The sequence below is a fragment of the Apis laboriosa genome, unplaced genomic scaffold (genome assembly GCF_014066325.1).
Source record: "Apis laboriosa isolate Shangri-la unplaced genomic scaffold, ASM1406632v1 scaffold26_cov146, whole genome shotgun sequence".
Lineage (NCBI taxonomy): Eukaryota > Metazoa > Arthropoda > Insecta > Hymenoptera > Apidae > Apis > Apis laboriosa.
Window position 1 is genome coordinate 3920859 of NW_025222592.1, and position 24604 is coordinate 3945462.

The window sequence follows — 24604 nt, forward strand, 5'->3', positions numbered from 1 at the left end:
AATCGCATTAAATGTAATAGTATATAGTAGTCTTCATAAAAAACAAAAGGTCGAGGTTAAAATAATTGCTCTTGAACATTATTTATCATTATGCGAACGAAGTGTCAGGGTCAAGCTATATAATCTGAAAAAAAGGAAGAGGAAAAAGTGGCAAATGCTTATCTCATTTATTATATGGTCCATGATGATATTTTCAACTTGCTGTCACGTACAAAAAAATTGCAATACTTGTATTAAATCGATCTTTATATATATCTTTTATTTATATTGATATAAGATTATCTTATTTAGTTTTACGAATTCATCGAAAAAAAAGATATATTTGCAATATTTAAATAATAAAATTTTCCAGTTGTTATTGCGTGTCCAATTTCTGCAAGTTGTTGCAAAATAACTGTTGCCCAGTTGATAATGCATTGATTTGAAAAAAAAAATTTTGATTCACGAGTTGTTCATGATTAAGTTAGGTTTATATTAGATAGGAAATTTTCCATGTCTAAAATTATTATATATCATATAATTTGTTCTTTCGATAAGATAAAAACTCATTATTAAGTATTATTAAATATATAATCATTTTGTATTAAATTTTATATAAAGTATTACGTTATATTAAAAAAGATTTATATTCAAAAATTTAAATAACTTGAAGTACTTCGAAATAACAATCTAATATATGTAAAACATACTTGAATTTTAATGAATTTTCATTCGAATTAAATAAATATGTATATATAATGTATATATAAATTTTATCACACTTTTAAGAAAAATAATTAAAATGGCTATTCTGCGTTTTTTTAATTTGCATGACATAACATATATGGAAATCGAAATATGTATATTGATATTAATTTTTTAATACAAAATCATCATTCTTACTGATAAACTTGTCTTGTGCTTTTTTTTTTATATCATGGCGCCGCTATTCTTAAAAGTTATTGATAAATACAAGAAATAAATATTCTCGCAAATTTGTAACGTGATTTCTTTTAACCAATAAGAAAAGAATCCATAAAAGAGCGTATTAGGTGAATGACCTATTATTTGATGAAAAAGCTGATGAAACCATTCTTGTTTGATTATCGATTTGTCAATAATATAATATTTACGATCGTAGAATTATCACGTGTCTAAATCTGCGTAGAATCATACATAAGAAACAATATGATGTAACAGTTGCGTAAAGTAATTCTTATTTTCGCGCAAACGTGAAATATCATACAAGGAGAAAAAATATAAAAAATAGTAGCTTGTATATTGAATTGATAAAAAAATAAAAAAACTATATATTTTTGTAGATCATAATGACGATAAAAAATATATATTTAAATCTTAATCTTAGTCACGCACGAGACAATGTATTATATCATCATAATATTTGATAATTTTTTGTTGGAATTTTATAATAAGTTATGATGAATCATTTTAAGATATTACGCGATCAAGATAATAATGCTAAATAGTTTTTTAATCTAATCCAAATAATTTTTTAATTTGACTTAGATTTCGATTATCAATATTGCGTATATATAGTAATTTGGAATGCTTAATTAAACAACACTTAAAAGGTCAAAAGTAAATCATTAGCAAATTTGGACGAATGGTTTTGTAATGAATAAGCATGTTCACGTTTCGTGACTTGAGAAGGAAATGTGCGCAGTCGTCGTGCTATTTTGGACAGTACTGTGATTAAAATTAGCGTGGCGCATCTTCAAAACGTTACACACACCTAGATGCGTTACGCCCTTGGAGCAAAGCCAATTGTCTGATTTCTATGATATACGACTTTACCATGATTTGTTGGGAACGAATGAATAACTTGCATAAATCCTATCTAATACATATTGAAAGAAAGGAAAAAATTCTATTGACTCTTTGAAATTGCTTTATCTATGATACATGGGAAACGCATCATGTGTAAATAACACCGTCTTTGTAACTTCTAATTCTCTAGAAAAATGTGTACAAGACTCATGCTAGATATTTGTGTATCTACAAAAGGGATTAACTTATGACATCATCAATTGACGATTGTTTAAAATAACTCTCTGCTAAATTGAAAGATAACCTGATCTATATTTAAATTTTTTTTGTTTCTGTTCTGTTTATTTAATATTTAATTTCATAAAATTTGAAAAATTCGTGTGTAGACATTATTAAATTAAATATATACTGTAATGCATTTGATCTAAAATGCAATATACATATATGATACTTTAATCGCATTTCTCTAATTTCAAATAAAGTATATTGTTTATTAACAAATTTTTTTTTAAAATCCATGATTTCATATAAATTATTGAAGTAAGCGAAGAACCACTGTAAAAGATAGATAAGATGTATTATTTCTCAGTCATTAACATTGATAAAATATTATTTTTAATCCGTGTTGAGACCGATTATAGAAAATTTATATTGAACAGACCTTATCATATGTGACAAAAAGTAATATATTATTTCAATACGATTGTTTCAATTATGATGAAATTCACTTCTATTGTTAATTACTATTAATCGCAGCTGATAAGGAAAGGTCATGGGTTATTGGGAGTCATGTATGGAATTAGACTACGACTAATCCGATAAAGTTAGGAAATGTACAAGTCCTTGACTCCTTGAGCCATAAAAATTTCAAAAAATTATGATTAGATTAAAAACTTCATTAATCAATAATTTCCATGTAATTAATCAAAATATAATTATTTAATTACAAAGATAAACAATGTATATAACATGCAATTTATAAAAATAAATAAAAAAAATATTTATTTGAAATTAAAATTGAAAATAAGTTGAGACTTTAATATAATGAGATATTTAATTGATTATTGAAATAAAAATGTCCATTAGTCGAAAATATTGCAATATTTTCTTATTTTTATTTATTTGTCTACAACGAATCAATGCTCACCAGATATTAATTTCGATTAATTTTTATTTTTAATTAATTAAAAACCATTAATTAACCCATGTATTTAATTAATCTTCACATACAAACATTTATCCCAGCCTGAAAACTATGTTAATATCATCAACCATTACGTTAACGTAAAGTAATATAGTGATAACAAGAGAAAGAATTGAATAAATTATTTATATCGACGCAACTTGCTTTAACATTTTGTTTGAATAATATATCGATGATAATTATGCAAATTGTATCATTACATAATAGATCGATAACTTAAGACTTGAATGTGAGTAAAAATATATAATTATAGCTAAGATGATATAGAGAAAAGAAATGTTATGTATTATGCTTGAGATTTTAATTAAGATTTTAATGAAGAAAATAAGATTTAACATACTTAATGAAATGATGATTACTTAGGAAGATATTAAATTTTAAAACTAATTATTAATATAAATTTAATATATCTTTCATTATTATTTTTTGCTCGTATATAATAATTTTTTTTATATAAAAGATTTTAGTAAAAAAAAAAAAAAAATTCTATTTTTAAAATACTAAAATACTATTCTAATAAAAATACTATTCAAAATACTATTTTTTAAAATAAATTTTTGATGAAATTCTACAACATATTGCATATTGCAAATAATTGATTTTGTATAAAAATACATAAAAATTTGATTGAAAAAAAATTTCTGTAACCGGTTCTTTTGCGAATATATGTGCGATTTAAGTGAGAGAGAAATAGAGAGTCAAAAACAATATATATAAAATAGTATAGAGAATTCAGTTGGCGAAATTTGAATATCTTCTTTTTATAGCATCAGTATCTATCACGTGCATGTCATTAAAAAACAGCCTTGAGAAATATGCTAATCTTACTCATCCTTAAGCAACTTTTATTAAAAAGAAAACACAATCATTATCTAATAAGAAGACAATCGACAAGATATGAAATACTAATGAATACTAATATTAATAATTATATTATAGATAATAGAAACAATTTTAAAAAAATAAATTAGTTCTTTATGAATAATAAATATAAAAATTAATTAAATAATTGAAATAATTAATTCATCCTTAAGCAACTTTTATTAAAAAGAAAACACAATAAATCATTATCTAATAAGAAGACAATCGACAAGATATGAAATACTAATGAATACTAATATTAATAATTATATTATAGATAATAGAACAATTTTAAAAATATAAATTAGTTCTTTATGAATAATAAATATAAAAATTAATTAAACAATTAAAATAATTAAGTCATAAAATTTTTATATTTTATCACATGTATATCTATATATAAAACAGCTACACATCTAAAAAATATTTTTAAAAATTTTATCAAATAATCAATGGTATCATTAGTTCGTTATAAGGTTGAGATCATAAAAATTTTTGAAAATCAATTTTTTATTAATCAGAAACGCCACTGAGATCGCCACTGAGATCCTCTGTCTCTTATCGCGTTGTTTCTGATTCGAAGCAGGCCGATAACCGATATATCCTTGCTGTCTATATCCTCAAGCGCGGAATCTTACCGGACAAAGTTTAATCTTCGAAACCATAAAGAATAGATACGAGAAATGCTTTTCTATATCAATAAAAAAGCAGAAAAATTGTATATATTTGGTATTACAAGAGAGATCTTTGCACAAAATATTGAATATTGAATTGCGCTCATGCATTTGTAAAGAAAATTTAAAAATGCTTAAAATTTAAAATTTTTGAATTTCGAAATATTTAAGTATTCGAAGTTTTAAGAGAAATGCCAACGAGAATACAATTTTATCGATAAAATAAATATTATTTATTTCAATCTTATAAGTTATTCTTCAATCTTATAAGTTATTCTTTTTCAATATAAAAATAATATATATGATGTTTAAGATATTACAATTTGATTAATATATATATATATATATATATATTCTAAATTTATACATCTAATAAAGTCACGCCATATTTAGAATATAATTACTTTGAGGAATTGAGATTTCTATTTAGACGGAGATAGCCTTCTAACATTTGATTTATATGTAAAACAATAAACCATAAAATATTAATAGATCAATATTGATGCATAAATAATATATATAAATAAGTAAATAAGTATTTTTATATACAATTTAATGTTTCTTGACAGAGATTTTAATTTTTTCATTTTTAAAATAAATTTCAATAAAATAAATTTAAAAATATTGAGTAAAAAATATTAAATAACAATATTGATTTGAAAACATATTATATTTTATTTATAATTATTAAATATGCTGAAGAGAAGAGAATTGATAGTATAATAGCATTCACAAAGCACATGCTAATCCGGCTAAAAATGAATTGTATATGTTTTTAAAAGGACCAAGAGTTATAAATCACTAAGAAGGGTGACAAACTATCACACATTCACCGCAATACATGTTACTCCTTTTAAAAATTTAAATTTATCAACTGTACAAACATATAACTTTATAAATTATTAATTATTAATTATTATTATTATTAATATTAATAATAATAATTAAATAAATTATTAATTATTATTATATAATTATTAATTTATTAATTATTATTATTAATATTACTTTTAAAAATTTTATATTAATTTGGAAAAAATAAATTGCATAAAGCTTATATTCGATATAATAAATTTTATAAGAATGGTAATACAAATTTTGATATATTATTTTAAATTATCGAATGGATTTTAAATTGAAATAATTATAATACATATTATTATGTACAATATTTGCAAAATATCTATAAAGAATGTACTACATGTAATGGATGTAAATTGCAATATTTTCGCTGTACTTTCTCCGGAAGTATATAGTGTCGCTGTATATGCGTGGGAATAATACGTGTAAACAATTCGTCTTATGTTCATACAACTGTTCCCCAGGTAGGCGTCTAAAGAGGGACGAGTGACCGGAAAACACAAGTAGATAAGTACTTGATACGGGAGCACTAAGTATACGTGCGTAAAAACGAATAAAATGCATTTTAAAAGAGCAGTCAAGCCTGTTATAAAAAGAAATCAAAATCGACTAAAATCTGAAATGCGATCTTTGTGAATCACTATTAACCTTATATTGTATATTATTTAAAGATTTTTTTTTAATAAATTAGAATAATTGAATCCTTTAATCCTAAAAATTAATAAAAACAGAATCTAGTTAGAATTATATTTTTTATTTATAAAAAAACATTCAAAATAATTAACTTCAAATGATATGGATTAAAAATATAGTTGTAATCAGTAAAACGAACAAAAAAAAAAACTATGGAAGGAATCACGAACAATATTTATTTATTATTTCCGTTGTCATGAGGTCAGGAGCTAACTAATCGGTCTTTCTGTTTCGCATCATTCAAAACGTTTGAGATTAAATAATAAATGTTGCTAATAATGCTCTTTCCGGCCACAAGCGCTAATCAATCGCATTAATTTCTTTTCTTTGTTATTCGATAAAAGCATTTCTTTGAAATGCAATCCAACAAGCTTTCTGGAGCTTTCGCTTTCCTTGGTATATGTAAAAATCGTCATTTTTTAGGTCGATTATCTCACTCATGTGTCACATAAAATAGTATGCATATATAACATACACGTATATTCATTTCTTGTATAATTAAGAAATAAATGTAGAACGATATATCGCGTGATGCATGTATGAGATAATAATACTATTCGATAAACTTTTTTCTAGTGAATTTATTACATATTACTTATGATTGTTATCTTATAATTTGTTTGTAAACAAAGTTTCCTGTGAATAATAAGTTTCTATCTAAGAGAACGCAATTATAAATAAATTTTATTTAAATTTTATAACTGCAGTATTCTATAATGAGCAATCACTTGTGTAATCCTACACGCTTATATTATATAAGAAATCGTTGTCAATGCGCAGTCGAATGTTTTTATTCTCATGTGGCATCGACCGCAATACGAATCAATTAATTGCGCACGTTGCACAAACAGAATTGGAATGTATTGTAACATTTAATGCATTTTTTTTAAATGGCAACAAAAAATGAATTAATATAATTAGTGTTTATCTTAAGTTATATATATTAAGTAACGAAAATATTAATACTCACATCTTTTTTTGAACTGGACAACCGTTCCACCAAAAAGTGGAATAAAACAGAAAGACCAAATTTTCTTCTTGTTGGGAATGACAAGCCTTTATGCACACACGTTCCTTTTTTTTATGAACGCGCACAATCTTCTATATATACTTTTTGTCACGTTTTTCCTTTAGTTTTTGAAATCTTCAATAGAAAGATCTTTAAAACTTATATTTGATAAATCTCTTTAAAATAAGCACATAATATGTAATATGGTAGATTTTCTTGTCTATCTAAATATTTTGTTTCTTCGAATTCAAACTAATTTCCAAAAGTTGAAATAAAATAAAGTAAAACAAAATGAACGAATGGAGTAAATTATTACTAGTATATAAACGATAAGACGGACGGCAGTATTCACGTGGCGAAAACGAAGCAATGCATCGTTTGTGCCAATCTCTTAAAATGTCACGAATTTTCAATCATTTTTTTTTATTTCTTAATTTACACTTACGGATTTATTACCGTAGAATTTGTTAAACGCAAGAAGATATTGGAGGTGGATACTTGGTTGTTAACACGAATTATGCGATCTAACCTCCTATACTTTCAGATTGCGTCTGAAAGCACCGGCGTGAGTGTCATCCAACAGCACATCGTCGACAAGCCGGTATTCTCCTACTACGCATGCGCTTCACCTCGTGCATTTCACGTGATTTTACCGGATCTACGAATCAAAAGGCTTTTAGTCCACGTGCTTGCATTCTTATACTAGACTCGGTGAGTCGTTTCGTAGACTAGAGTCAATGCAGCAAAGAAGAAAAGAGCAGGATAGCAATGTTAGCAATCATTGAATAATATCGGTTTTTACCTGAATTTTTATTATATCTCATCCGGACATTTCCTAAAAATAAAATTTAGTAATATTATTAAAACAAATCATGTGATCGTTCTACTTTATGTTATCTGAACGTGTTAGATAATAATTTCTTGAAACATATTCTTGAATATAATATTAAACTTATAATAGATATTTAGATTTTATTTTTTCCATTATTTTGTCATAAAAATTTTTATTTTATATTTAATAATTTATTATCAAATTACTTAGAATTTGAATTTATAATAAAATTTATATTGTTAAAAATGTTTAAACATGGTACCAAATATTAAGTTTACATTATTTAGAAAAATATAAGAATAGAATAATATATGTACCATAAAAGTATGATACATATATTACATGAAAACATATTTTATTTATTTGTTGATAATCGTATCGTTTTATAACGTAGAATCGATATAATGTAGATATTTTGTTGCCATATTTAAATGTATCCAAAGTATTTTTCGAAACTATAGAGATATAATCTAAATCTATGATTCAAAAATCATGAATCATAAAATAAGCTAAGATTTTGTTTGATTATATTATACAATTTGTAAAACATAATTTACATTATTTGTCATAAAAATAAGAAGGGTTTAAAAATAATATATAAACATAATTAAAAACATAGTATTACCTTATATTCTTGATAAAATAAAAGCGTCTATGATGTATAACTTGTTAAAAAATGTATATGAATTATTTAATAATAAATAAAATTATTTTTTTTCATTGAAATATATGTAAACATAAGTATAAACGAGCTCTTTTGGTAATACGACACCCAGCTACAGTGTAAAACTTTCTTCAGTATAAAACTTTCTATTATTCTGTAGCTTGTCCCGTTAGGTCTATTGTCATAAGCGACAACATTAGAAATGAAAATTTGATACATTTAAAATCTCTATACAAAAAAAAACATTAATTTGATATTTTTCTCTCAATTATTTTCTTTTGCATATTTTTTTATGATTTACGTTTATTTAAACGTAAATATATATATATTTTAAATTTAAAATAAGAAATGAAGTGAAAACGAAGAAAAGAAAATATAAAATCGATGTAACGGTAAAATATGTAACATTTTTTTCTTTTTTAGAATCAGTCTATCTTTTTACAGTCAAAGCATAATAATTAAATACGCTCATTGACTGTCGAATACAGTAAATACAAAAACAAAATTATTTCGTGTGTTAGTTTACAATACTTGATTACTTCATGTCTTCGTGTAAGATCGCAGAATTAATAAATGTTGATTTGTTGCATCAGTTTCTTGAGCACTTTTTATCGAACACATATTCAGTATATATACCCATAAATAAAACCGTCACCTAAATAATTATTAAGAATGTGTCCGGATACCGTAAAAAACATCTATTTTCTTGTACTTCACATTTTAAATTTATATATTTCCTTTTTTCTTTTTTATTTTGAAGTATTTCCATATTGAACACAAACATAAGAATATCAATCGAAGCAAGATTTTTTTTATTACCTAAAGAGATCAATTTAGTAATAAATAATAAGAATGCTTTTCTATTTATTAGATTAAATTCATTTTTTTAAATATATTATATATAAAATATATAAAATCATGATATATTGATTAATTTATTTAATCAATATATTATTAATTTAATAAATTAATTTTATGGTATTAATAATATTGACATTAAAATATTTCGATTTTACTTTTAATTTTAATATTTATACGATCATAGACGTACAAGAAAAGAGTGGTTTCGTTGTGTATTTTAAGAAATGAAAATATATACTTGCTATAAAAATTGAACAAAAAAATATAACATATATTATTCATCACCTGAGAAAGAAAATCCAAACTTATAGGTTAAGAAATAATAAAAACGCGAATATCATCGATGTGTATCGTGGAAAAGAAAAAATGTACGTACAATAAAATATATATTTATATACAGTATTCGAAATTATTATGAGCTTATAGGAACCCTGTTGATAATGTCGATAACATGAATGAATTTATTCTATGTCCGAAATATCAACCGAATATATAAAATACTCGCATACATATTATATATGTACATGTTAAAGGTAAAGTCCAAAATTCAATTTAAAATGAAAATTTGAATTAAATTTTATGCGATGAAACGAAGATTTCTGTGCGATTTGAATACTAAATATAATACCATTCGTTGTATTAATTATTTTAATTAATCTACCATGAACGGAGTCATCTGTAATTCGATTCAATTCGTCTTGATATTAGAAAGATATTTCTTCACATACACATGTAACTTCATCAATAAATTGACTCCATTCTATAAATTGTGCTCATAATTATATTATTCTGAAAACTTATATATATATATATAACGTATTTTTACTTATTTACAAATTAAATATTTGTCCACAGACTTTACCTATAACGCATGTAATTGAAGTAATTGCTTTAACCAGCATAATTATTTACTTCAAAATTGACAGAGATATAGAAATATTATATCTTTTTTTTCATTAAACTTATATGATTTTTTTAAAGATATTTTATATCACACTGGAATCAACTGACAAATAGATGTGATAATTAAAACATTGTTCCGTATGTAACATTATAAAGATAAACATACGTTCATCAATACATAAATTTACATAAAAAATCATGCTGGTCTTCAACATATTCTAATTCATACTGATATATGTACACTGCAGTCAATATACATCAATAATCAGGCATGTATATGATTGCATGGTCGAATTAGACCAGTATATTATCACAAAATAAATGCTAAAAATTAAATATCCTATTAATTGTCTTCTTTTTTTTCAATATTAAATGAATAGATTCGATATATATACGTAGGCTACTCAATAAATAAGTTATCTTTCCCCATTTTTTTTTTAAAAAGATATGGAATTGTTACTAATTGTATTGACAATATTATTTTTGATATAAGTATTAATATAATTGTATATTATATAAGCATGAAACAATATAACAAATATAACAAATATATCCAAATTTGAGATATATGCTTGAAAAATTGCTTGAAAATAAAATTCTTGATAAAAAATTATTCCTAACGTATTTTTATCATTTGCTCGATTTTTATGTATTTTCTTGATTGCATGAAAATCATGTATATTAATAATCATCTTACAGAGAATCATCTTAATGCGAAATAAAATCGGATGTGAATTTTGAAGAAATAAAATTAAATTTAAATATTTTCTCGTAAAAATAAATAAATAAATAAATAAATTTATTTTTTTTTAAAGGAAATAATTTACTTATTGACTAGTCCACGTATATCATTGAAATTCACCTATCACTGTATTATAGATTCATTCGAATTATTTTCTCTATTTCACTTAAAGAAGATAAAAAATGGAAGAATTGATTCCAAAATGAAATCATAATTTGTTTTAACCAGATTCAAGATAGAGTGTTACACGTTCGAGGTCTTTGGCAGCAACAAAGACTTCGTAACCTTGCCGCTGGGCTAGACTCTTCTGATCACCGTTCTTCGACACTTTCGTTTCCACCATTTTCTTGTTGAGGTCTTGCTATTTGGTATGTGATAAGATATTCGGGATATGCTTGTTCACCTCTATAGACAACATATTCGGGGAAAGCTAAACCACCTTGAGATGGTCTACCCATTACGCTATGGTGTCCAGGTGGTGCATGAGCCATTTTCATTGCAGAAAATTGCAGAAATGACTTTCCCAGTGTAACACGACAGAGTAATAAATGTCTATAAATATTATATAATAAAAATTTAAAGAATAATAATCAAAATTAAATAATTCAGAAATAATAAAAATTGTTATTTGTTTTTATATAAATACCTGTGACAGATATAACAACTTCGATCTTTATGAGCAGGACAACCAGTACCACCACATATTCCGTATACATATTGATTACTTTTGCTACTATGTTCAGCAAAATAAATTCCAGCGCCAAACATACCGCCAATATACGCATGTCGTTCATCGAAACCCTTTTGAACGATAGCATTAATAAATGGACTACCATGAAATAACATTCTCTCATTTGCTTGTGGTAAACTCGATCCAGGAGTAGTTCTAGATCCAGTACTTGGAGAAGAAGGTGCTGCTGCACCAACTTCTTCAGCTACTTCTTGTCTTCTATGCGCATAACGTTCCCATAATTTACGATTTTGCACTTTTTGTATCTATTTCGAAAAAAATCATAATTATTAATTATTACTATTATATTATTATTATATTACTATTATTAATTTTACATTTAATAAAATATAACAATATTATAGATTATAAATAAACACTATTGTAATTTAATTTAAAACGTACCCTAACTATATTATATCGAGAAAATATACCACCAGAATGACCATTATCTCTATGTTGTCTAATTGTACTTTGCATTTCTTCCTCCACAGCTAAAAATTCTTTATCCTCTGCTAATAAGTCTACCAACAATGTTCCTGGCGTAATAGTCGGTTGCCAAGGAGTACCAGCAGTCGTGTTTAGAAGTTTTTCCATGCCCTTGATTAATTTGTGTCTATAACCATATGCAGACACTCCAACTTGTTTTAAATCCTCATGACCCATCTCTGCTAATATATCTAATGTAATTTGTTCACGTTCGAATAATTCTAATAAATGTTCTAAACTGAGGCTTTGAAGAAAACCAGCAACAGTTGTGATATTTGAATTATCTTTAGAATCTTTGGAATCTCTTTCAGAACATATTTCTGATGGCATTGGACTCAAACAAGAAGATGGTCTTGCAAGTGGTACACACAAAGTCATAGCTGTACCAGAAGGCATAATTACAGTTTCTTGAGTAAGTGATGGTGGTGGTGTAACTGGAACTAATAATAAATGATTTTCAATAATATGTTATTGTATATGTATAAATATAACAATATGACAAATATGTAAATATAAAAATATAATTGTAATTGTTGAAACATATTTACCCGCAACGATACTAGGCGGTCTACTATTAATGGTATTATTACCATTATTATTTAAATTAATGGCAACTCCAACGCCATTATTACCAGATGGTATCGATGGTACTACTTGTTGTGAAGCCATAGCATCTTGCAATAAGCATCTTACATCATCAGCACTAGCAAGATCTAAAGGAGTTTGTCCTTCTTGGTTTTTTGAAAAAGGATCCGCACCATGAGCCAAAAGAAGGGCACATAACTGTGTTCTGCCTTTCTGAGCTGCTTCGTGAAGTGGTGTAAAGCCCCATTTGTCAGTAGCGTTTACTACAGTATTATATTTAATAAGTAATGCAGCTATATCTAAATGACCATAACTCGAAGCATTATGCAAAGGAATCAATCCTCCTTTATCTTGAGCATTTACATCTGCTCCACGTTCAAGCAAAAACTCGGCTACTTCCAAATTATTGTATCCCGCTATTAAAATATAAGCAGATTAAATTGTATACAAACTAATACCAAAAGAGAGATGAAGAATTTAAAAATAAATGAAACTTACCGGCTAAGTGTAATGGAGTACTATTACGACCTTGTGCATCTCTGCAATTAATATTATCTTGTGTAACAAGTCGTTGCACTCTCGCTAAATTTCCTTTTTTTGCTGCATCTAAAAGTGCACTATTCCCTCGTAGTAAGTCAGCTACATCTTGGTCACCATCTCTTACCAAATCTAAAGGTGTTGCACCATCTCTATTTTTTTTAGTCGCATCTGCTCCGTGTCTTAGTAATAGGCGAACTATTTCGTATTTTCCTTTAGCAGCAGCTTCGTGAAGTGGAGTAAATTTCCATAAATCCGCAACATTCACTGATGCACCATGTTTTACTAACAATTCCGTTACTTCATAATGACCATAAGAGCAGGCATTATGTAAGGGAACAAGTCCACTAAATATATGAAATTAAAAATTTGTTTCAATTAATTTTTGAATTTTTATAAATAATATTTATAATTAAATTATAATTAATTTTTATAAATTATACAATAAACTGCTAACCCTTTATCTTTGGCGTGTACATCTGCTCCATGTGCCAATAAATATTCGACTACGGGCACTCTGTTAAATCCCGCTGCAAAATGCAGCGGTGTGGAGTGTCGACCATCTAAGTCACGACAATTAACAGCCAATGGATTCGTACGTAAAATTCTTTCTACTGCCGCTAAATCACCAGACTTACTTGCTTCTAACAACTGCGCTTCCGCATCATCTGTCCCACTTGGTGGATCTATAAAACAAAAATAAGAACAGAAACATTCTTCGGTTGAAAAGTCTTTGTATCTAAAATGAATTAGTTTCGAACCTTGTAATATTTTAAGGACATTTTCTGCAGCTACTTGTGCTGCAGTATAGCCCTGAAGTGATACTATAGATGGATCAACATTGTATGATAACAATATTCTGCAAGCTTGCACATTGTCTTCTCTAACACACCTGTTTATGCAACAATATTTTTAAGTAAGGAAATTATGTCTTTTTTCATAAAATAAAAAAATAAAAAACTTTAAAGACAAGACTAGACAATTCACGGTACCTGTGTAGTGCAGTTTGCCCTAATCCATCTAAAGCATTGACTTTTGCATTATGTCTAAGTAGCACATCCATTGCATCATAATGAGAATGATCAGTAGCAACATGAAGAGGTGTAAGAAAGTCTTTATTTTTCTCATTTAAGGCAGCATTTTTCCTAATTAAAGATTCTATTACTTGTTTTCTCTTGGGATAAGGAGATGCAACGGCACAGTGCAATGGTGTATCCCTAGTATATGGGTGTTTAAAGTTTACAACTTCTGGGGACAGGTACTTTTTTAATTTAGTAAGATCTGCCTGCCTGCAGGCATCCAAGAGGCAGTGTCCCTTGTATTCGTCTACAATTAAAGTGTATCTAACAAAATTATGTTCTGTGTGTTTTTCTAAGAATAGTCTTAATATACATAGAAAACATACATGCCAATCTTTCTTGTAATTCCAATGTTGGGGCTACATCAATGGCGCTTTTACTATGGCAGTTTAATTGAGTCGGATCGGCACCCTCACTTAAAAGTAATGAGCACACCTCAACTCTGGATTTGCTAGCAGCTTCATGTAATGGAGTAAATGCCCATAAATCGCTGGCATTAACCGCTGCACCGTGTTTAAGAAGTGCTTCAGTCACTTCAAAGTGACCATATGAACAAGCATTGTGAAGTGGAACAAGACCTCTATAACATCATTATTGTAAACCAATTATTTTACATCAACTTTTAATAATTATTATAGAACATTATAACTACAAGAATTTACCCTTTATCTTTTGCATGTACATCTGCACCATTTTGTAATAAAATCTGCACTAATCTAGATCTATTGTATCCAGCAGCTAAATGCAATGGAGTAGATCTTCTGCCATCACTTGCATGACAATTTACATTCAAAGGATTTAAAAGTTGTAAAAGGCGTTCTTCATTTCCAGATCTTGCTGCTTCCAACAATTCATCTTTTTTATATTCTCCTGTTAATACTGGTTTGGTTGCAGGATCTGCCAATTCTAATGCTGTTTTTCCTTCTGTATTTCTTATATTAGCATCTGCTCCATGTTGTAGCAGAGCAATACAAACATCTATTTTACCCTAAAATAATCAAAATATAAAATTTAATAAAATTACTATAAAAAAATGGATAAGAAATAATATATCAGATAAAAAAATCATACTTTAATTGCAGCTTCATGCAAAGGAGTATAATTCCAATTGTCTCTAGTGTTAGGATTAGCTCCTGCTTCTAAGAGAAGTCTTACAACATCAGAATGTCCAAAGGAACAAGCATTATGTAAGGGATGTAAACCTCCATCATCACGTGCTTGAATAGATGCTCCAGCAGAAAGCAGAAATTCTACTACATCTATCCTACCATAACCTGTGTATTAAAAATAGAAAATGAGTACTTAAATAAATTCTAAAACGTCATGAGGAATATAATTTATTATAATAATTATATCATATTAAAAAATATATTTCGGTTTGTTATAAATGTAATTAAATTCAAAAAATTATTATTTGAATTATAAAATGACAACATTGAAAACTAAGTGTTTAAATTGTTTTGCATTCATGACGTGACAATAAAATCCTATATTTTCAATCATAGATGATAAAACAAGGAAAATATCAAGTTATTTATTTAATTTTGTCAATACAGAAGAAAAAAAGAAGCTGATGCAAAAATTATTCTTACCAGCTGCAAAATGCAGGGGGGTGGACTTGCGTCCGGCAGTGTCTCGAGCATTGACCGTCTTCGGTGTAACCAACGCCTTTACCCTCGCAAGATCTCCAGTTTTACATGCTTCAAATAATTCCCTCAAAGGATCAGTGTTTCCAGATCCCGACAGGGAATCGGCATTTGTCAACGTCGATCTACGTCCTGCCATTTTACACCGCCATTTTCACGCCACTGTCCGACAGATACACTTCACTGACTCATAGTGTTGAAAGCTTTCACGACGACTTCGAGATGAGTTGCTATGGTACAATCCAGTGGCGCCGCCTTATACCTAGAAATGTTCATTTTTTTAAAAATTCGTTGAAGTAATTCCATTAGTACTAAGATATAGAACTATCTAGTGTAAACAATACTTCTTATTATGACTACTTAATAGACTTTCTCTTGTTATATATTTGAGATTTATTATATTTACATGTATTCATATATATATTCTTACATATATAGTTATGTGAACTTGTACTTTGTATACAAATATTTTTTTCCTAATATCCTTTAGGAGAACTTGTCTGATTCATAAAGATAACAGTAGAATTATTGTATATAGAGTTACAAAATAATTTAATTAAAAAAATAAAGAATTATGGAGATTAATGAATCTTTTTATAAAAATGTATTTTTACTTATGCAAGTTGTGCCTGCATCTTATGAATGTAAAAAAAGCTTTAATAAGGTATTATAATCAAAATTAAATTTATTTATAATATATAATTAGTATTTATATTTTTAATGTAATAAAGTTTTTATAGGAAATGTTTAATAAACCAAATACTTTAGGTTTTATTCATATTTCTCATTATTTATTATCTGTACATAATGCAACACGCTTTCAAAAAATGGTCATATGGCCACTTTTAAATAAAATGGATGAAAAAAAATATCGTCTAGAAATAACAGAATATTTAAAAATTTTAGCAACTGAAAATCCAGATATAAATTTTCCGCCAATAATTATGTCTCATTTATTACAAGCAGGAGGAAGAAAAATTTTGATTCTTATGTGGAAAATATCAGAGATTAGCTTAAGAGCTTATATTATTAATAAATGTAAAAAAAATGAATAATATAATATTTTATTATATATTAATAATTAATTTTTTATAGGTCAAATACAATTGTTGCGAGCTCCTAATATTGGTGATAATAAATACATAACTCAAACATATTTTAATATAATAAATATAAAAAGGAATAATGCTATTTCTAAATTTCATGAAAATATAAAATTAAATTTAAAATCCTTTGAATATTATATGCAGTAAAACATATTTTTATTTAATATTTCAAAAATTATACGTGTATTAAAATATGTTTTATATAAAAAATAAATTTTTTAGATGTAAATCTACTGATTTAGCAAAAGTTCAAACTGCTATCTTTGAAGTAAAAGAGAATATAGAAAAGTTAATGTCTATATTTTCAATTAATCCATTAATAGCAAAGCGATTAACAAATCTTGATGATGCAGAAATTATAAATTGTATTGTATTATAATTTGTATCTAATAATTTATATTAATGAATAATCAATTTAAAAATTAAATTATAATATATCTGAATTTAAATTTGCAGTATGGAAAAAAAGTATTGATCAAAATATTAAATTTTTAAAACAAAAAAATATGAAACTACAAAAATTAAAAATTCTTAGTAATACATTATATGATTTAATTTTAAATTTACGTTATTTTAAATACTTTGATGGAAAAAATCTTCCAAAAATAAATAATGGAATACTTTCATTATGTTTAAATAATAATATTCAGGTAAAAAATATAGATAAATTAGACTACTATTTAATATTAAAAAAGTATATATATAATTCATAATATATTTTATTTAAAGAGCAATAATAATGAATTATATACAAATGGATGCTTAGTATTTCGTGTTCTATTATCAATTATTGATCAAGTATTAAAACAATTACAATATTATTTGAAAGAGAATAAGTTATCGGACATATCACATTGGAATCCAAAAATAATTGAATATTGTGAAACGATTAAGTGCATGGAAAAAATATTTCAAAATCTTATAACAGAAATTTCTGATAGCTTAAGTGATATTAAATACAGTTTACAAGAGAAAAGTATAAACTATACATTAGATAAAGATTTTTTATCCTTTATAAATCTAAAAACAATTTTAACTTCACCAAAATTTAATATTTTTATTGATAACTATATAAATGATGAGGAAATATCAAAAAAAATATTAGTCTCTCCAATAAAAGGTATTATTTTTTATAAAATAAATAATATTCATAAATAAGATCTATTGTTGTTACAATGAATTCATTTTTCAGAGAAATATAAACATTTATTTAAAAGATATAAATGTAATTCTTTTGATTCATTTAAAAAATCAAGATATCAATTTAATGATAATAAAGAAAATGCTACAACAAATTATAAATCTCCTCAAAGACAATTATTAATTTATAAAATAAATTCTCCTAATAAAATGAAAATTTCTCCAAAATATTCTAGATTATTTTCTAATGATTTAAGAAGACATTATTTTAAAGGTTTATATATATTCATAAAAGAAGCAATTAATATGTTAGTAATTAAGCATAAATATTTTATCTTTTTAGATGGAAATGCTACATCTACTCCAAATAGAAAAAACATAGTATCAAAGAATTTTAACATTTAAACTGTGTTGATGAATACACTCAAGTGATGAATATAGATGTTGCAATGAAAGAAGATTTTCATAATTTTTTTTGCAAAATTACAGATGTACTAGACTTTTTGTCTTAATTTAATTTAATAATTCAAGGTTAGAAGAATGCAATGCAATATAATTTAAGAAAAAGTAGGCATGAAAATAGTTGGAAAAAATGTATTTAATATATAAAATATGTACATGTTAAATTAAATTCTATTTTTACAATAGTTTGTTTTTCTTACATGTTTTTTCAATCGGTTTTCAATTCAATTCAATTAATGACAATCCCAATTTTTAACACTACTTAGAATAATTATATACTTATTTGAAAGATACAGAAGAATCAAATCAAGAATTGCAAGTATTATTTGTTTTTATTCCATTTATGTAGAAATTACATATCAATCCATTTTTATAAATTTCTTTTTTGAGATAGATTTGTTGTGACGTTGTTCCAAAATGCAATATAATAAATGTTTAGAGAGACAATTGCATAAAAAGATAACCAATCGATGTATATAAACTATGACAAGTAGCATGGGAAAAACGTGATTGGTTAAATTTCATTCACTCAACTAATCTGTAGCCGTTTACATTGTATAATATAACTATTATTATTACTATCTCTTTTTAAATGCAATTGGTTTCTGTTTATTAAATAATATTTATTTCTTATTATTTTTGTAAATTTTTGGTTTCAAATATTAGCTACAATATCTGTATAAAATTTTCAGATTTTAGGTTATAATTTATATATACAATTTTGTTTTTATTTATTGAGTTTATTATTATTTTTTTTATGAAAAATTATATTTGTTTAAAAGAAATTTTTTACCAATAAAATGTTAACCTGTGAAGCACACGGTTGTCTTTCAAATGAAAATACAAAAATCGACGGGAAAGATATTTTATTATTCCGTTTTCCCGAAGAAATAGAGTGAGTATTTATGTGTTTATGATTATTTTATTAGGTTTATAATTTTATATATTTATGATTTTATATTTATGTTTCCAGTCAAAGGAATGAATGGTTAAAGAATTGTCAATTGATCGAAAATACTGAAAGTAATAAGCTAATTTATCTTTGTGAATTGCATTTTGACAAAACGAGTTTTAATGATTTAAAAGAGTTGGTTTCTAATGCTGTTCCAACTATTTTTGATAAAGTAGATGGTATATGTAACAATAATTAGATTTTTCAATTTTTTCAATATATATATATATATATTAATGAAAATATATTCTTTATCATAGATGACCAAAAAAAACGTAAAATTGAAAATGGATCTGAAACTGAGTCACCTAAAACTCCACCGTCAAAACAAAAAAAATTAGATAATGATTCGCAAAGTTTAGTAACTCCACCACAAAGCCCTTGTATTCAATTAGTAGAAAATGTAAATAATTTTATTTTTCTTTTAAATTCTATGTATATCACTTAATAACTTAATAAAGAAATATGATGTTACAGGCTGATAAAATAAATGAGCAAGATAAAATAGATATATCTTCTGATAAAATATCATTAAATGGATCTGCTCATATAAAACCTGAATTATATCCAAAAGCAAAAATAGGAAAAAAATCATATTGTTTAACAATACAAATAGATAAAATATATGGAAAACCATGTCCAAGATCAAAAAAACTTAAAGTGTTGGCACAATTAATAAAAGGAAGTCAACAGTTTTCAGAAAATATGAATAATATGAGTCAAAGAGATCAATCTCTAAAAAAATTTAATAGAAAGGCAATTTGTGCAAAGGGTGGATGTAAATTGAAAAAATCTATTTATGATTCAAAACCAGCATTTCAATGTGAACACTGTGATAAATATTATATAATGAAAAAGAATGATAATCAAGAAGAGAAAAATATTTGTACTATATGTCATAAAACTTTTTCATCTTCACAATCTTTATATCTTCATACTAAAACTCATTTTATATGTGATATGTGCCAAACTGAATGTAGTTCACAAGTAACTTATGATAAGCATATAAGATTACATGTTAGCACAGATCCATTGTATCCTTATAAGTGTCATACATGTACAGAAACATTTGAACTTAAGGAAGATGTTAGACAGCATTATTTAATTGTCCATCCTACAATAAAACTACAGAACACAATCTTACAAGTAACTGCTCCATCTTTAACACAACAAATGCAACAAGATTATCGTTGTGTCAGTTGTAACATTACTTTTAGAAATGAACAAGCCTACAGGTAATTTTTATGAAAATTATACCTCATGTTTTTTTTAATTGTAATCTAAAAATATTTTTACAGGAATCATATAAGTTCCCATAAAAAGAAAGAAGGATTAAGATGTAGTATTGGAGATAGTACTAATAATATATTTCCAGTACCTAATCCATTAACTGGTAGTCAAATAGGTATTCTTCGAGCTGTAAAGTTCAGTTGTAGAGTATGTTCTATGGAATTTGATAATGTTGGTGAAGTAGATAAACATACTAGAACTCATTTGGAAGAAGATAGTGAGGAAGAACATAAATGCAATATTTGTAAAAAATTATTTAAAACAAGCATACAACTCAATGAACATTTAAAATATCACTTATCCCGTGCACACTCTTGTCCTGTATGTTCTAAAGCTTTTATTAATAGAACTACTTTAAAAATACATTTAAAAACACACGGTGAATCGTAGATTATAATTAATTTAGTAAAATAATGTTTATGCAAAAATAATTTTTTGATTCCCGGCTGTGTCAAATTGAATATTATAATATTCATGTATTTTCACGCTTATAGCGACATTATTTAATCGGTAAGGTTCCTATACGCGGAAACCATTGTATAATGTGTACAAATTTGTTTAATTTTATTGGCATTTGTAGCCAATGACGAGGCAGAGAAAAATTATGTATGTTTAGATAAAATTATTAAATTCTTAAATAATTACTTTGTTTCTCTTTTCTTTCAAATAATTAATTTAGTTTTATTTCAGTAATTGTAATAGTTGTAAAACGATGAGCACTTTTTTTTTACAAATAAATGTAAAAAAAATAAATTTGAAGAACTTAAAAAAAAGAATGGATTTGATTGTTAAGATATTGTTGTAAGAAAAAAATTATTTTCATCGAATCTACATAAAGCAAACGAAACAAAACATAAATTTTAATAAGTATAAAAGACGAACATCTCTATTGATAATAACATAAATGTTTTTTAAAATTATTGCAAAAATCAAAAAATGAAAATAATAGCAAGAATTTCTTTAAGTTAACTCTTTGTAATCGAAATTGATAGAACATGCGGAGAATGATCTTGATTTTTCCAAAAGGAATATTCAGCAATTTTTGACAACGATAATGGAATGAGAAGGAAAAAGAGAGAAAGAAACGAGGGCAAACGAGCGAATCTTGAAAAGAAGCCGACTATCCATGACGGAACAATCGCATCGATGTTCATGGTCATCCTGTCAACGAGAACCACTTCAAACGTAGCCGGCTTCAATGTATTTATTTAGCTAACGTCAAATTTACTTGTGAAAAAAGGAGAACTGCTTGTACCTCAGCCAACACCTTTACTACTTCCATTCATGTGCTGCCGCTGTTTTCTCTACATCCCGAACAAAATCGGATCGTTTTGTTGCGCTCGATCATCGGCACTTGGGCGTGGCTCGTGTTCTTCTATTGTCGATCTTTGACTTCTCTCAAGTCAAGTATATTCTTTTGGCTAGTTCTTGGTATTAACGTAGCTTAAAGGCATTTTTTTGGATTAAGAAAGTTAGAATGAATATATTGGATCGCATGTAAAAAAAAACATTTTTTAAAAAATAACGAAAATTATACTTGAATTATCAAATTTTTATTTATTATTCTGGATTTCTTAGCAATAGTATATTCTCAATAGTGAAGATTGTTTTGTATTGTTATCTTCTATTGTATATTATAACAAAAATTTATAATCAGAAACTTTAAGTTTAAAAACATTTTAAAGTTATATTTATAAAAATTAATAATAATAAGAAAAAAAAATACAAACATATTTTAATTCATATTAAAACTAAAAATATATATTCACATACGTATTTAGTGACGCTCCGTCAATGATATAATGTGGGACGATAGTTGACCAGGTATTATTGAGTTAAAGAAAAGCACTCTATAAATTCGCTATGGTTTTCTACAGTAGCTAAATGGTAAATTTTGTATGGATGTATTTCTCTTCAAGTTCCGTGAAAATTAAGGTTGGTGGAGGCTGTTGCGTGACAAATCATATGATTTCCCGTGAATGATTAGAAATTCTTGTATAGAAAAGAAATATGAAGTATATTTTAATTCCTTTCTGCTAAAAATAAAATTCAAAATCATTCTTCAGGGCTATTTGGTTATTAGAATTAAATTTTTCTTAAAAAAAATATAAAATACAAAAAAAATTAATATGTAAAATGATCAAGCATATTTTAATTCTATCGGAGATTATTAACATGGTAAATGTTAAAATTTAAAAAATTTATATTTTACATTATTTAAATTATTTAATTATTTATATAAAATAATATTATATAAATATATATAATATTTATATAAAATAATTTAAAATTAAGAAGAAAGAATCTTAATTTTCAAGTTCAATATTAAAAACTTATATAAAACTTAATATTTAAATATAAAAAACTTAAAAATTAAAAATTTAATATAATTCAAATTTCAAAATTTAAATAGTAAAAATTTAAAAATTAAAAATTCAATATTTAAATTTTACAATTGTACAATTCAAATTTAAAATTTAATCAAATTAATCTGTTATATTTTAAATACAATAAAAAAATTTAATTTTAATTGCTAAATATATATAAGATAAATTCTAAATATTTAGTATTTATCAAATTTTATGCTTTCATGGCCGCGAAATTTTGACATCATTATTGGTATGATAAATTTGTAATATTGTATTGATTTGTAATATTTCACGCAGTTATATTTTCGCAAAAGTATTGGAACATAACAATAAAGGCATCAATGAAGAAAAGGGATACCCCACTGTTAAATTTGCACGCCATGTTTCGTCAAATACTTTTCGGCAAAAGGTTGTTCTACCATGGTGATCAATATTCGCAATTATTTCTTTCCAATTATTCATGATATGAATGAATATTGTTTATAATATTAAAATGTCGACAAAATTTTGCAGTTATCATTTCTTATACTATTTATTGTTTTTAATAAACATATGAAATTCTTTTTTAAAATTAATAAATGATTCGATGATCGAATTTATAATTATATATTATTGTATTTTATAATTTCCATTTTTTACGCGCAAATAAAGATATTAGAAATCTGAAATGATAAAATAAAATATTTATATTTATATAAAATTTCATATTATTTCTTGTTATTAATATAAAAATATTTTTTGTAATTAAAATAAAGAAAATAAAAAATAACAATAGAAGAACTTTTTTAAAAGAAACTATAAAATAGAAATTCTGTACATTCTTTACAAAAATCTGTGCACAAATTAAATATTCATTTAATTTAAAATATCCTTTATATAATTGATTATATAAGGATACATGTCCAAATTTTTATATAAAAAAAAAAATATCATGAAAAAATAGAATATATATATATACATACTTGCTCTTGAAATAGAAAACCATGAAAAATGTTGCATCGTGGTTATACCATGGACAAGCTAAAAGAAAAGTTGAGAAAGAGAAAAATGAAAAAAAGAAATTCTCTGTTCGTTGCGGGCACGGGCCATCTGGCAGAATGATCTTTTATAGAATCTATCTATCCTGTGTCCTCTCTTCAATGAAGGAA

The 24604-nt window shown here is 25.5% G+C and overlaps 3 protein-coding genes across 5 annotated transcripts; 2 read left to right on the plus strand and 1 right to left on the minus strand.

Annotated features, from left to right (window-relative positions):
* Positions 1-10941: 10941 nt before the first annotated feature.
* LOC122713746 (poly [ADP-ribose] polymerase tankyrase) lies at positions 10942-19441 on the minus strand. 2 transcript variants are annotated; one of them, XM_043934477.1, is made up of 13 exons: positions 19046-19441; positions 16084-16399; positions 15563-15765; positions 15154-15479; positions 14818-15071; positions 14405-14738; positions 14174-14304; positions 13870-14098; positions 13374-13759; positions 12839-13291; positions 12207-12730; positions 11718-12067; positions 10942-11623 (listed from the first exon to the last, which is right to left on the minus strand). In XM_043934477.1, the coding sequence occupies exons 2-13, from the start codon at positions 16274-16276 to the stop codon at positions 11383-11385; spliced, it is 3624 nt and encodes a 1207-aa protein (XP_043790412.1). In that variant the 5' UTR covers positions 16277-16399; positions 19046-19441; the 3' UTR covers positions 10942-11382. The 2 variants fall into 2 exon arrangements, with proteins under 2 accessions (XP_043790412.1, XP_043790413.1); XM_043934478.1 differs by lacking the exons at positions 14174-14304; positions 14405-14738 and having other exon boundaries at positions 19046-19440.
* Positions 16276-18926, plus strand: LOC122713748. Of its 2 annotated transcripts, none has more exons than XM_043934481.1 (8): positions 16276-16470; positions 16628-16801; positions 16878-17175; positions 17233-17386; positions 17466-17608; positions 17700-17893; positions 17973-18363; positions 18727-18926. In XM_043934481.1, the coding sequence occupies exons 2-8, from the start codon at positions 16712-16714 to the stop codon at positions 18786-18788; spliced, it is 1332 nt and encodes a 443-aa protein (XP_043790416.1). In that variant the 5' UTR covers positions 16276-16470; positions 16628-16711; the 3' UTR covers positions 18789-18926. The 2 variants fall into 2 exon arrangements, with proteins under 2 accessions (XP_043790416.1, XP_043790417.1); XM_043934482.1 differs by having other exon boundaries at positions 16347-16372.
* A 53-nt stretch (positions 19442-19494) lies between the features above and the next one.
* LOC122713747 (gastrula zinc finger protein xFG20-1) lies at positions 19495-21760 on the plus strand. Its single transcript, XM_043934479.1, has 5 exons — positions 19495-19740; positions 19819-19976; positions 20058-20200; positions 20275-21032; positions 21096-21760. Exons 1-5 carry the CDS (start codon positions 19646-19648, stop codon positions 21475-21477), a joined length of 1536 nt encoding a protein of 511 aa, XP_043790414.1. The 5' UTR covers positions 19495-19645; the 3' UTR covers positions 21478-21760.
* Positions 21761-24604: the final 2844 nt, after the last annotated feature.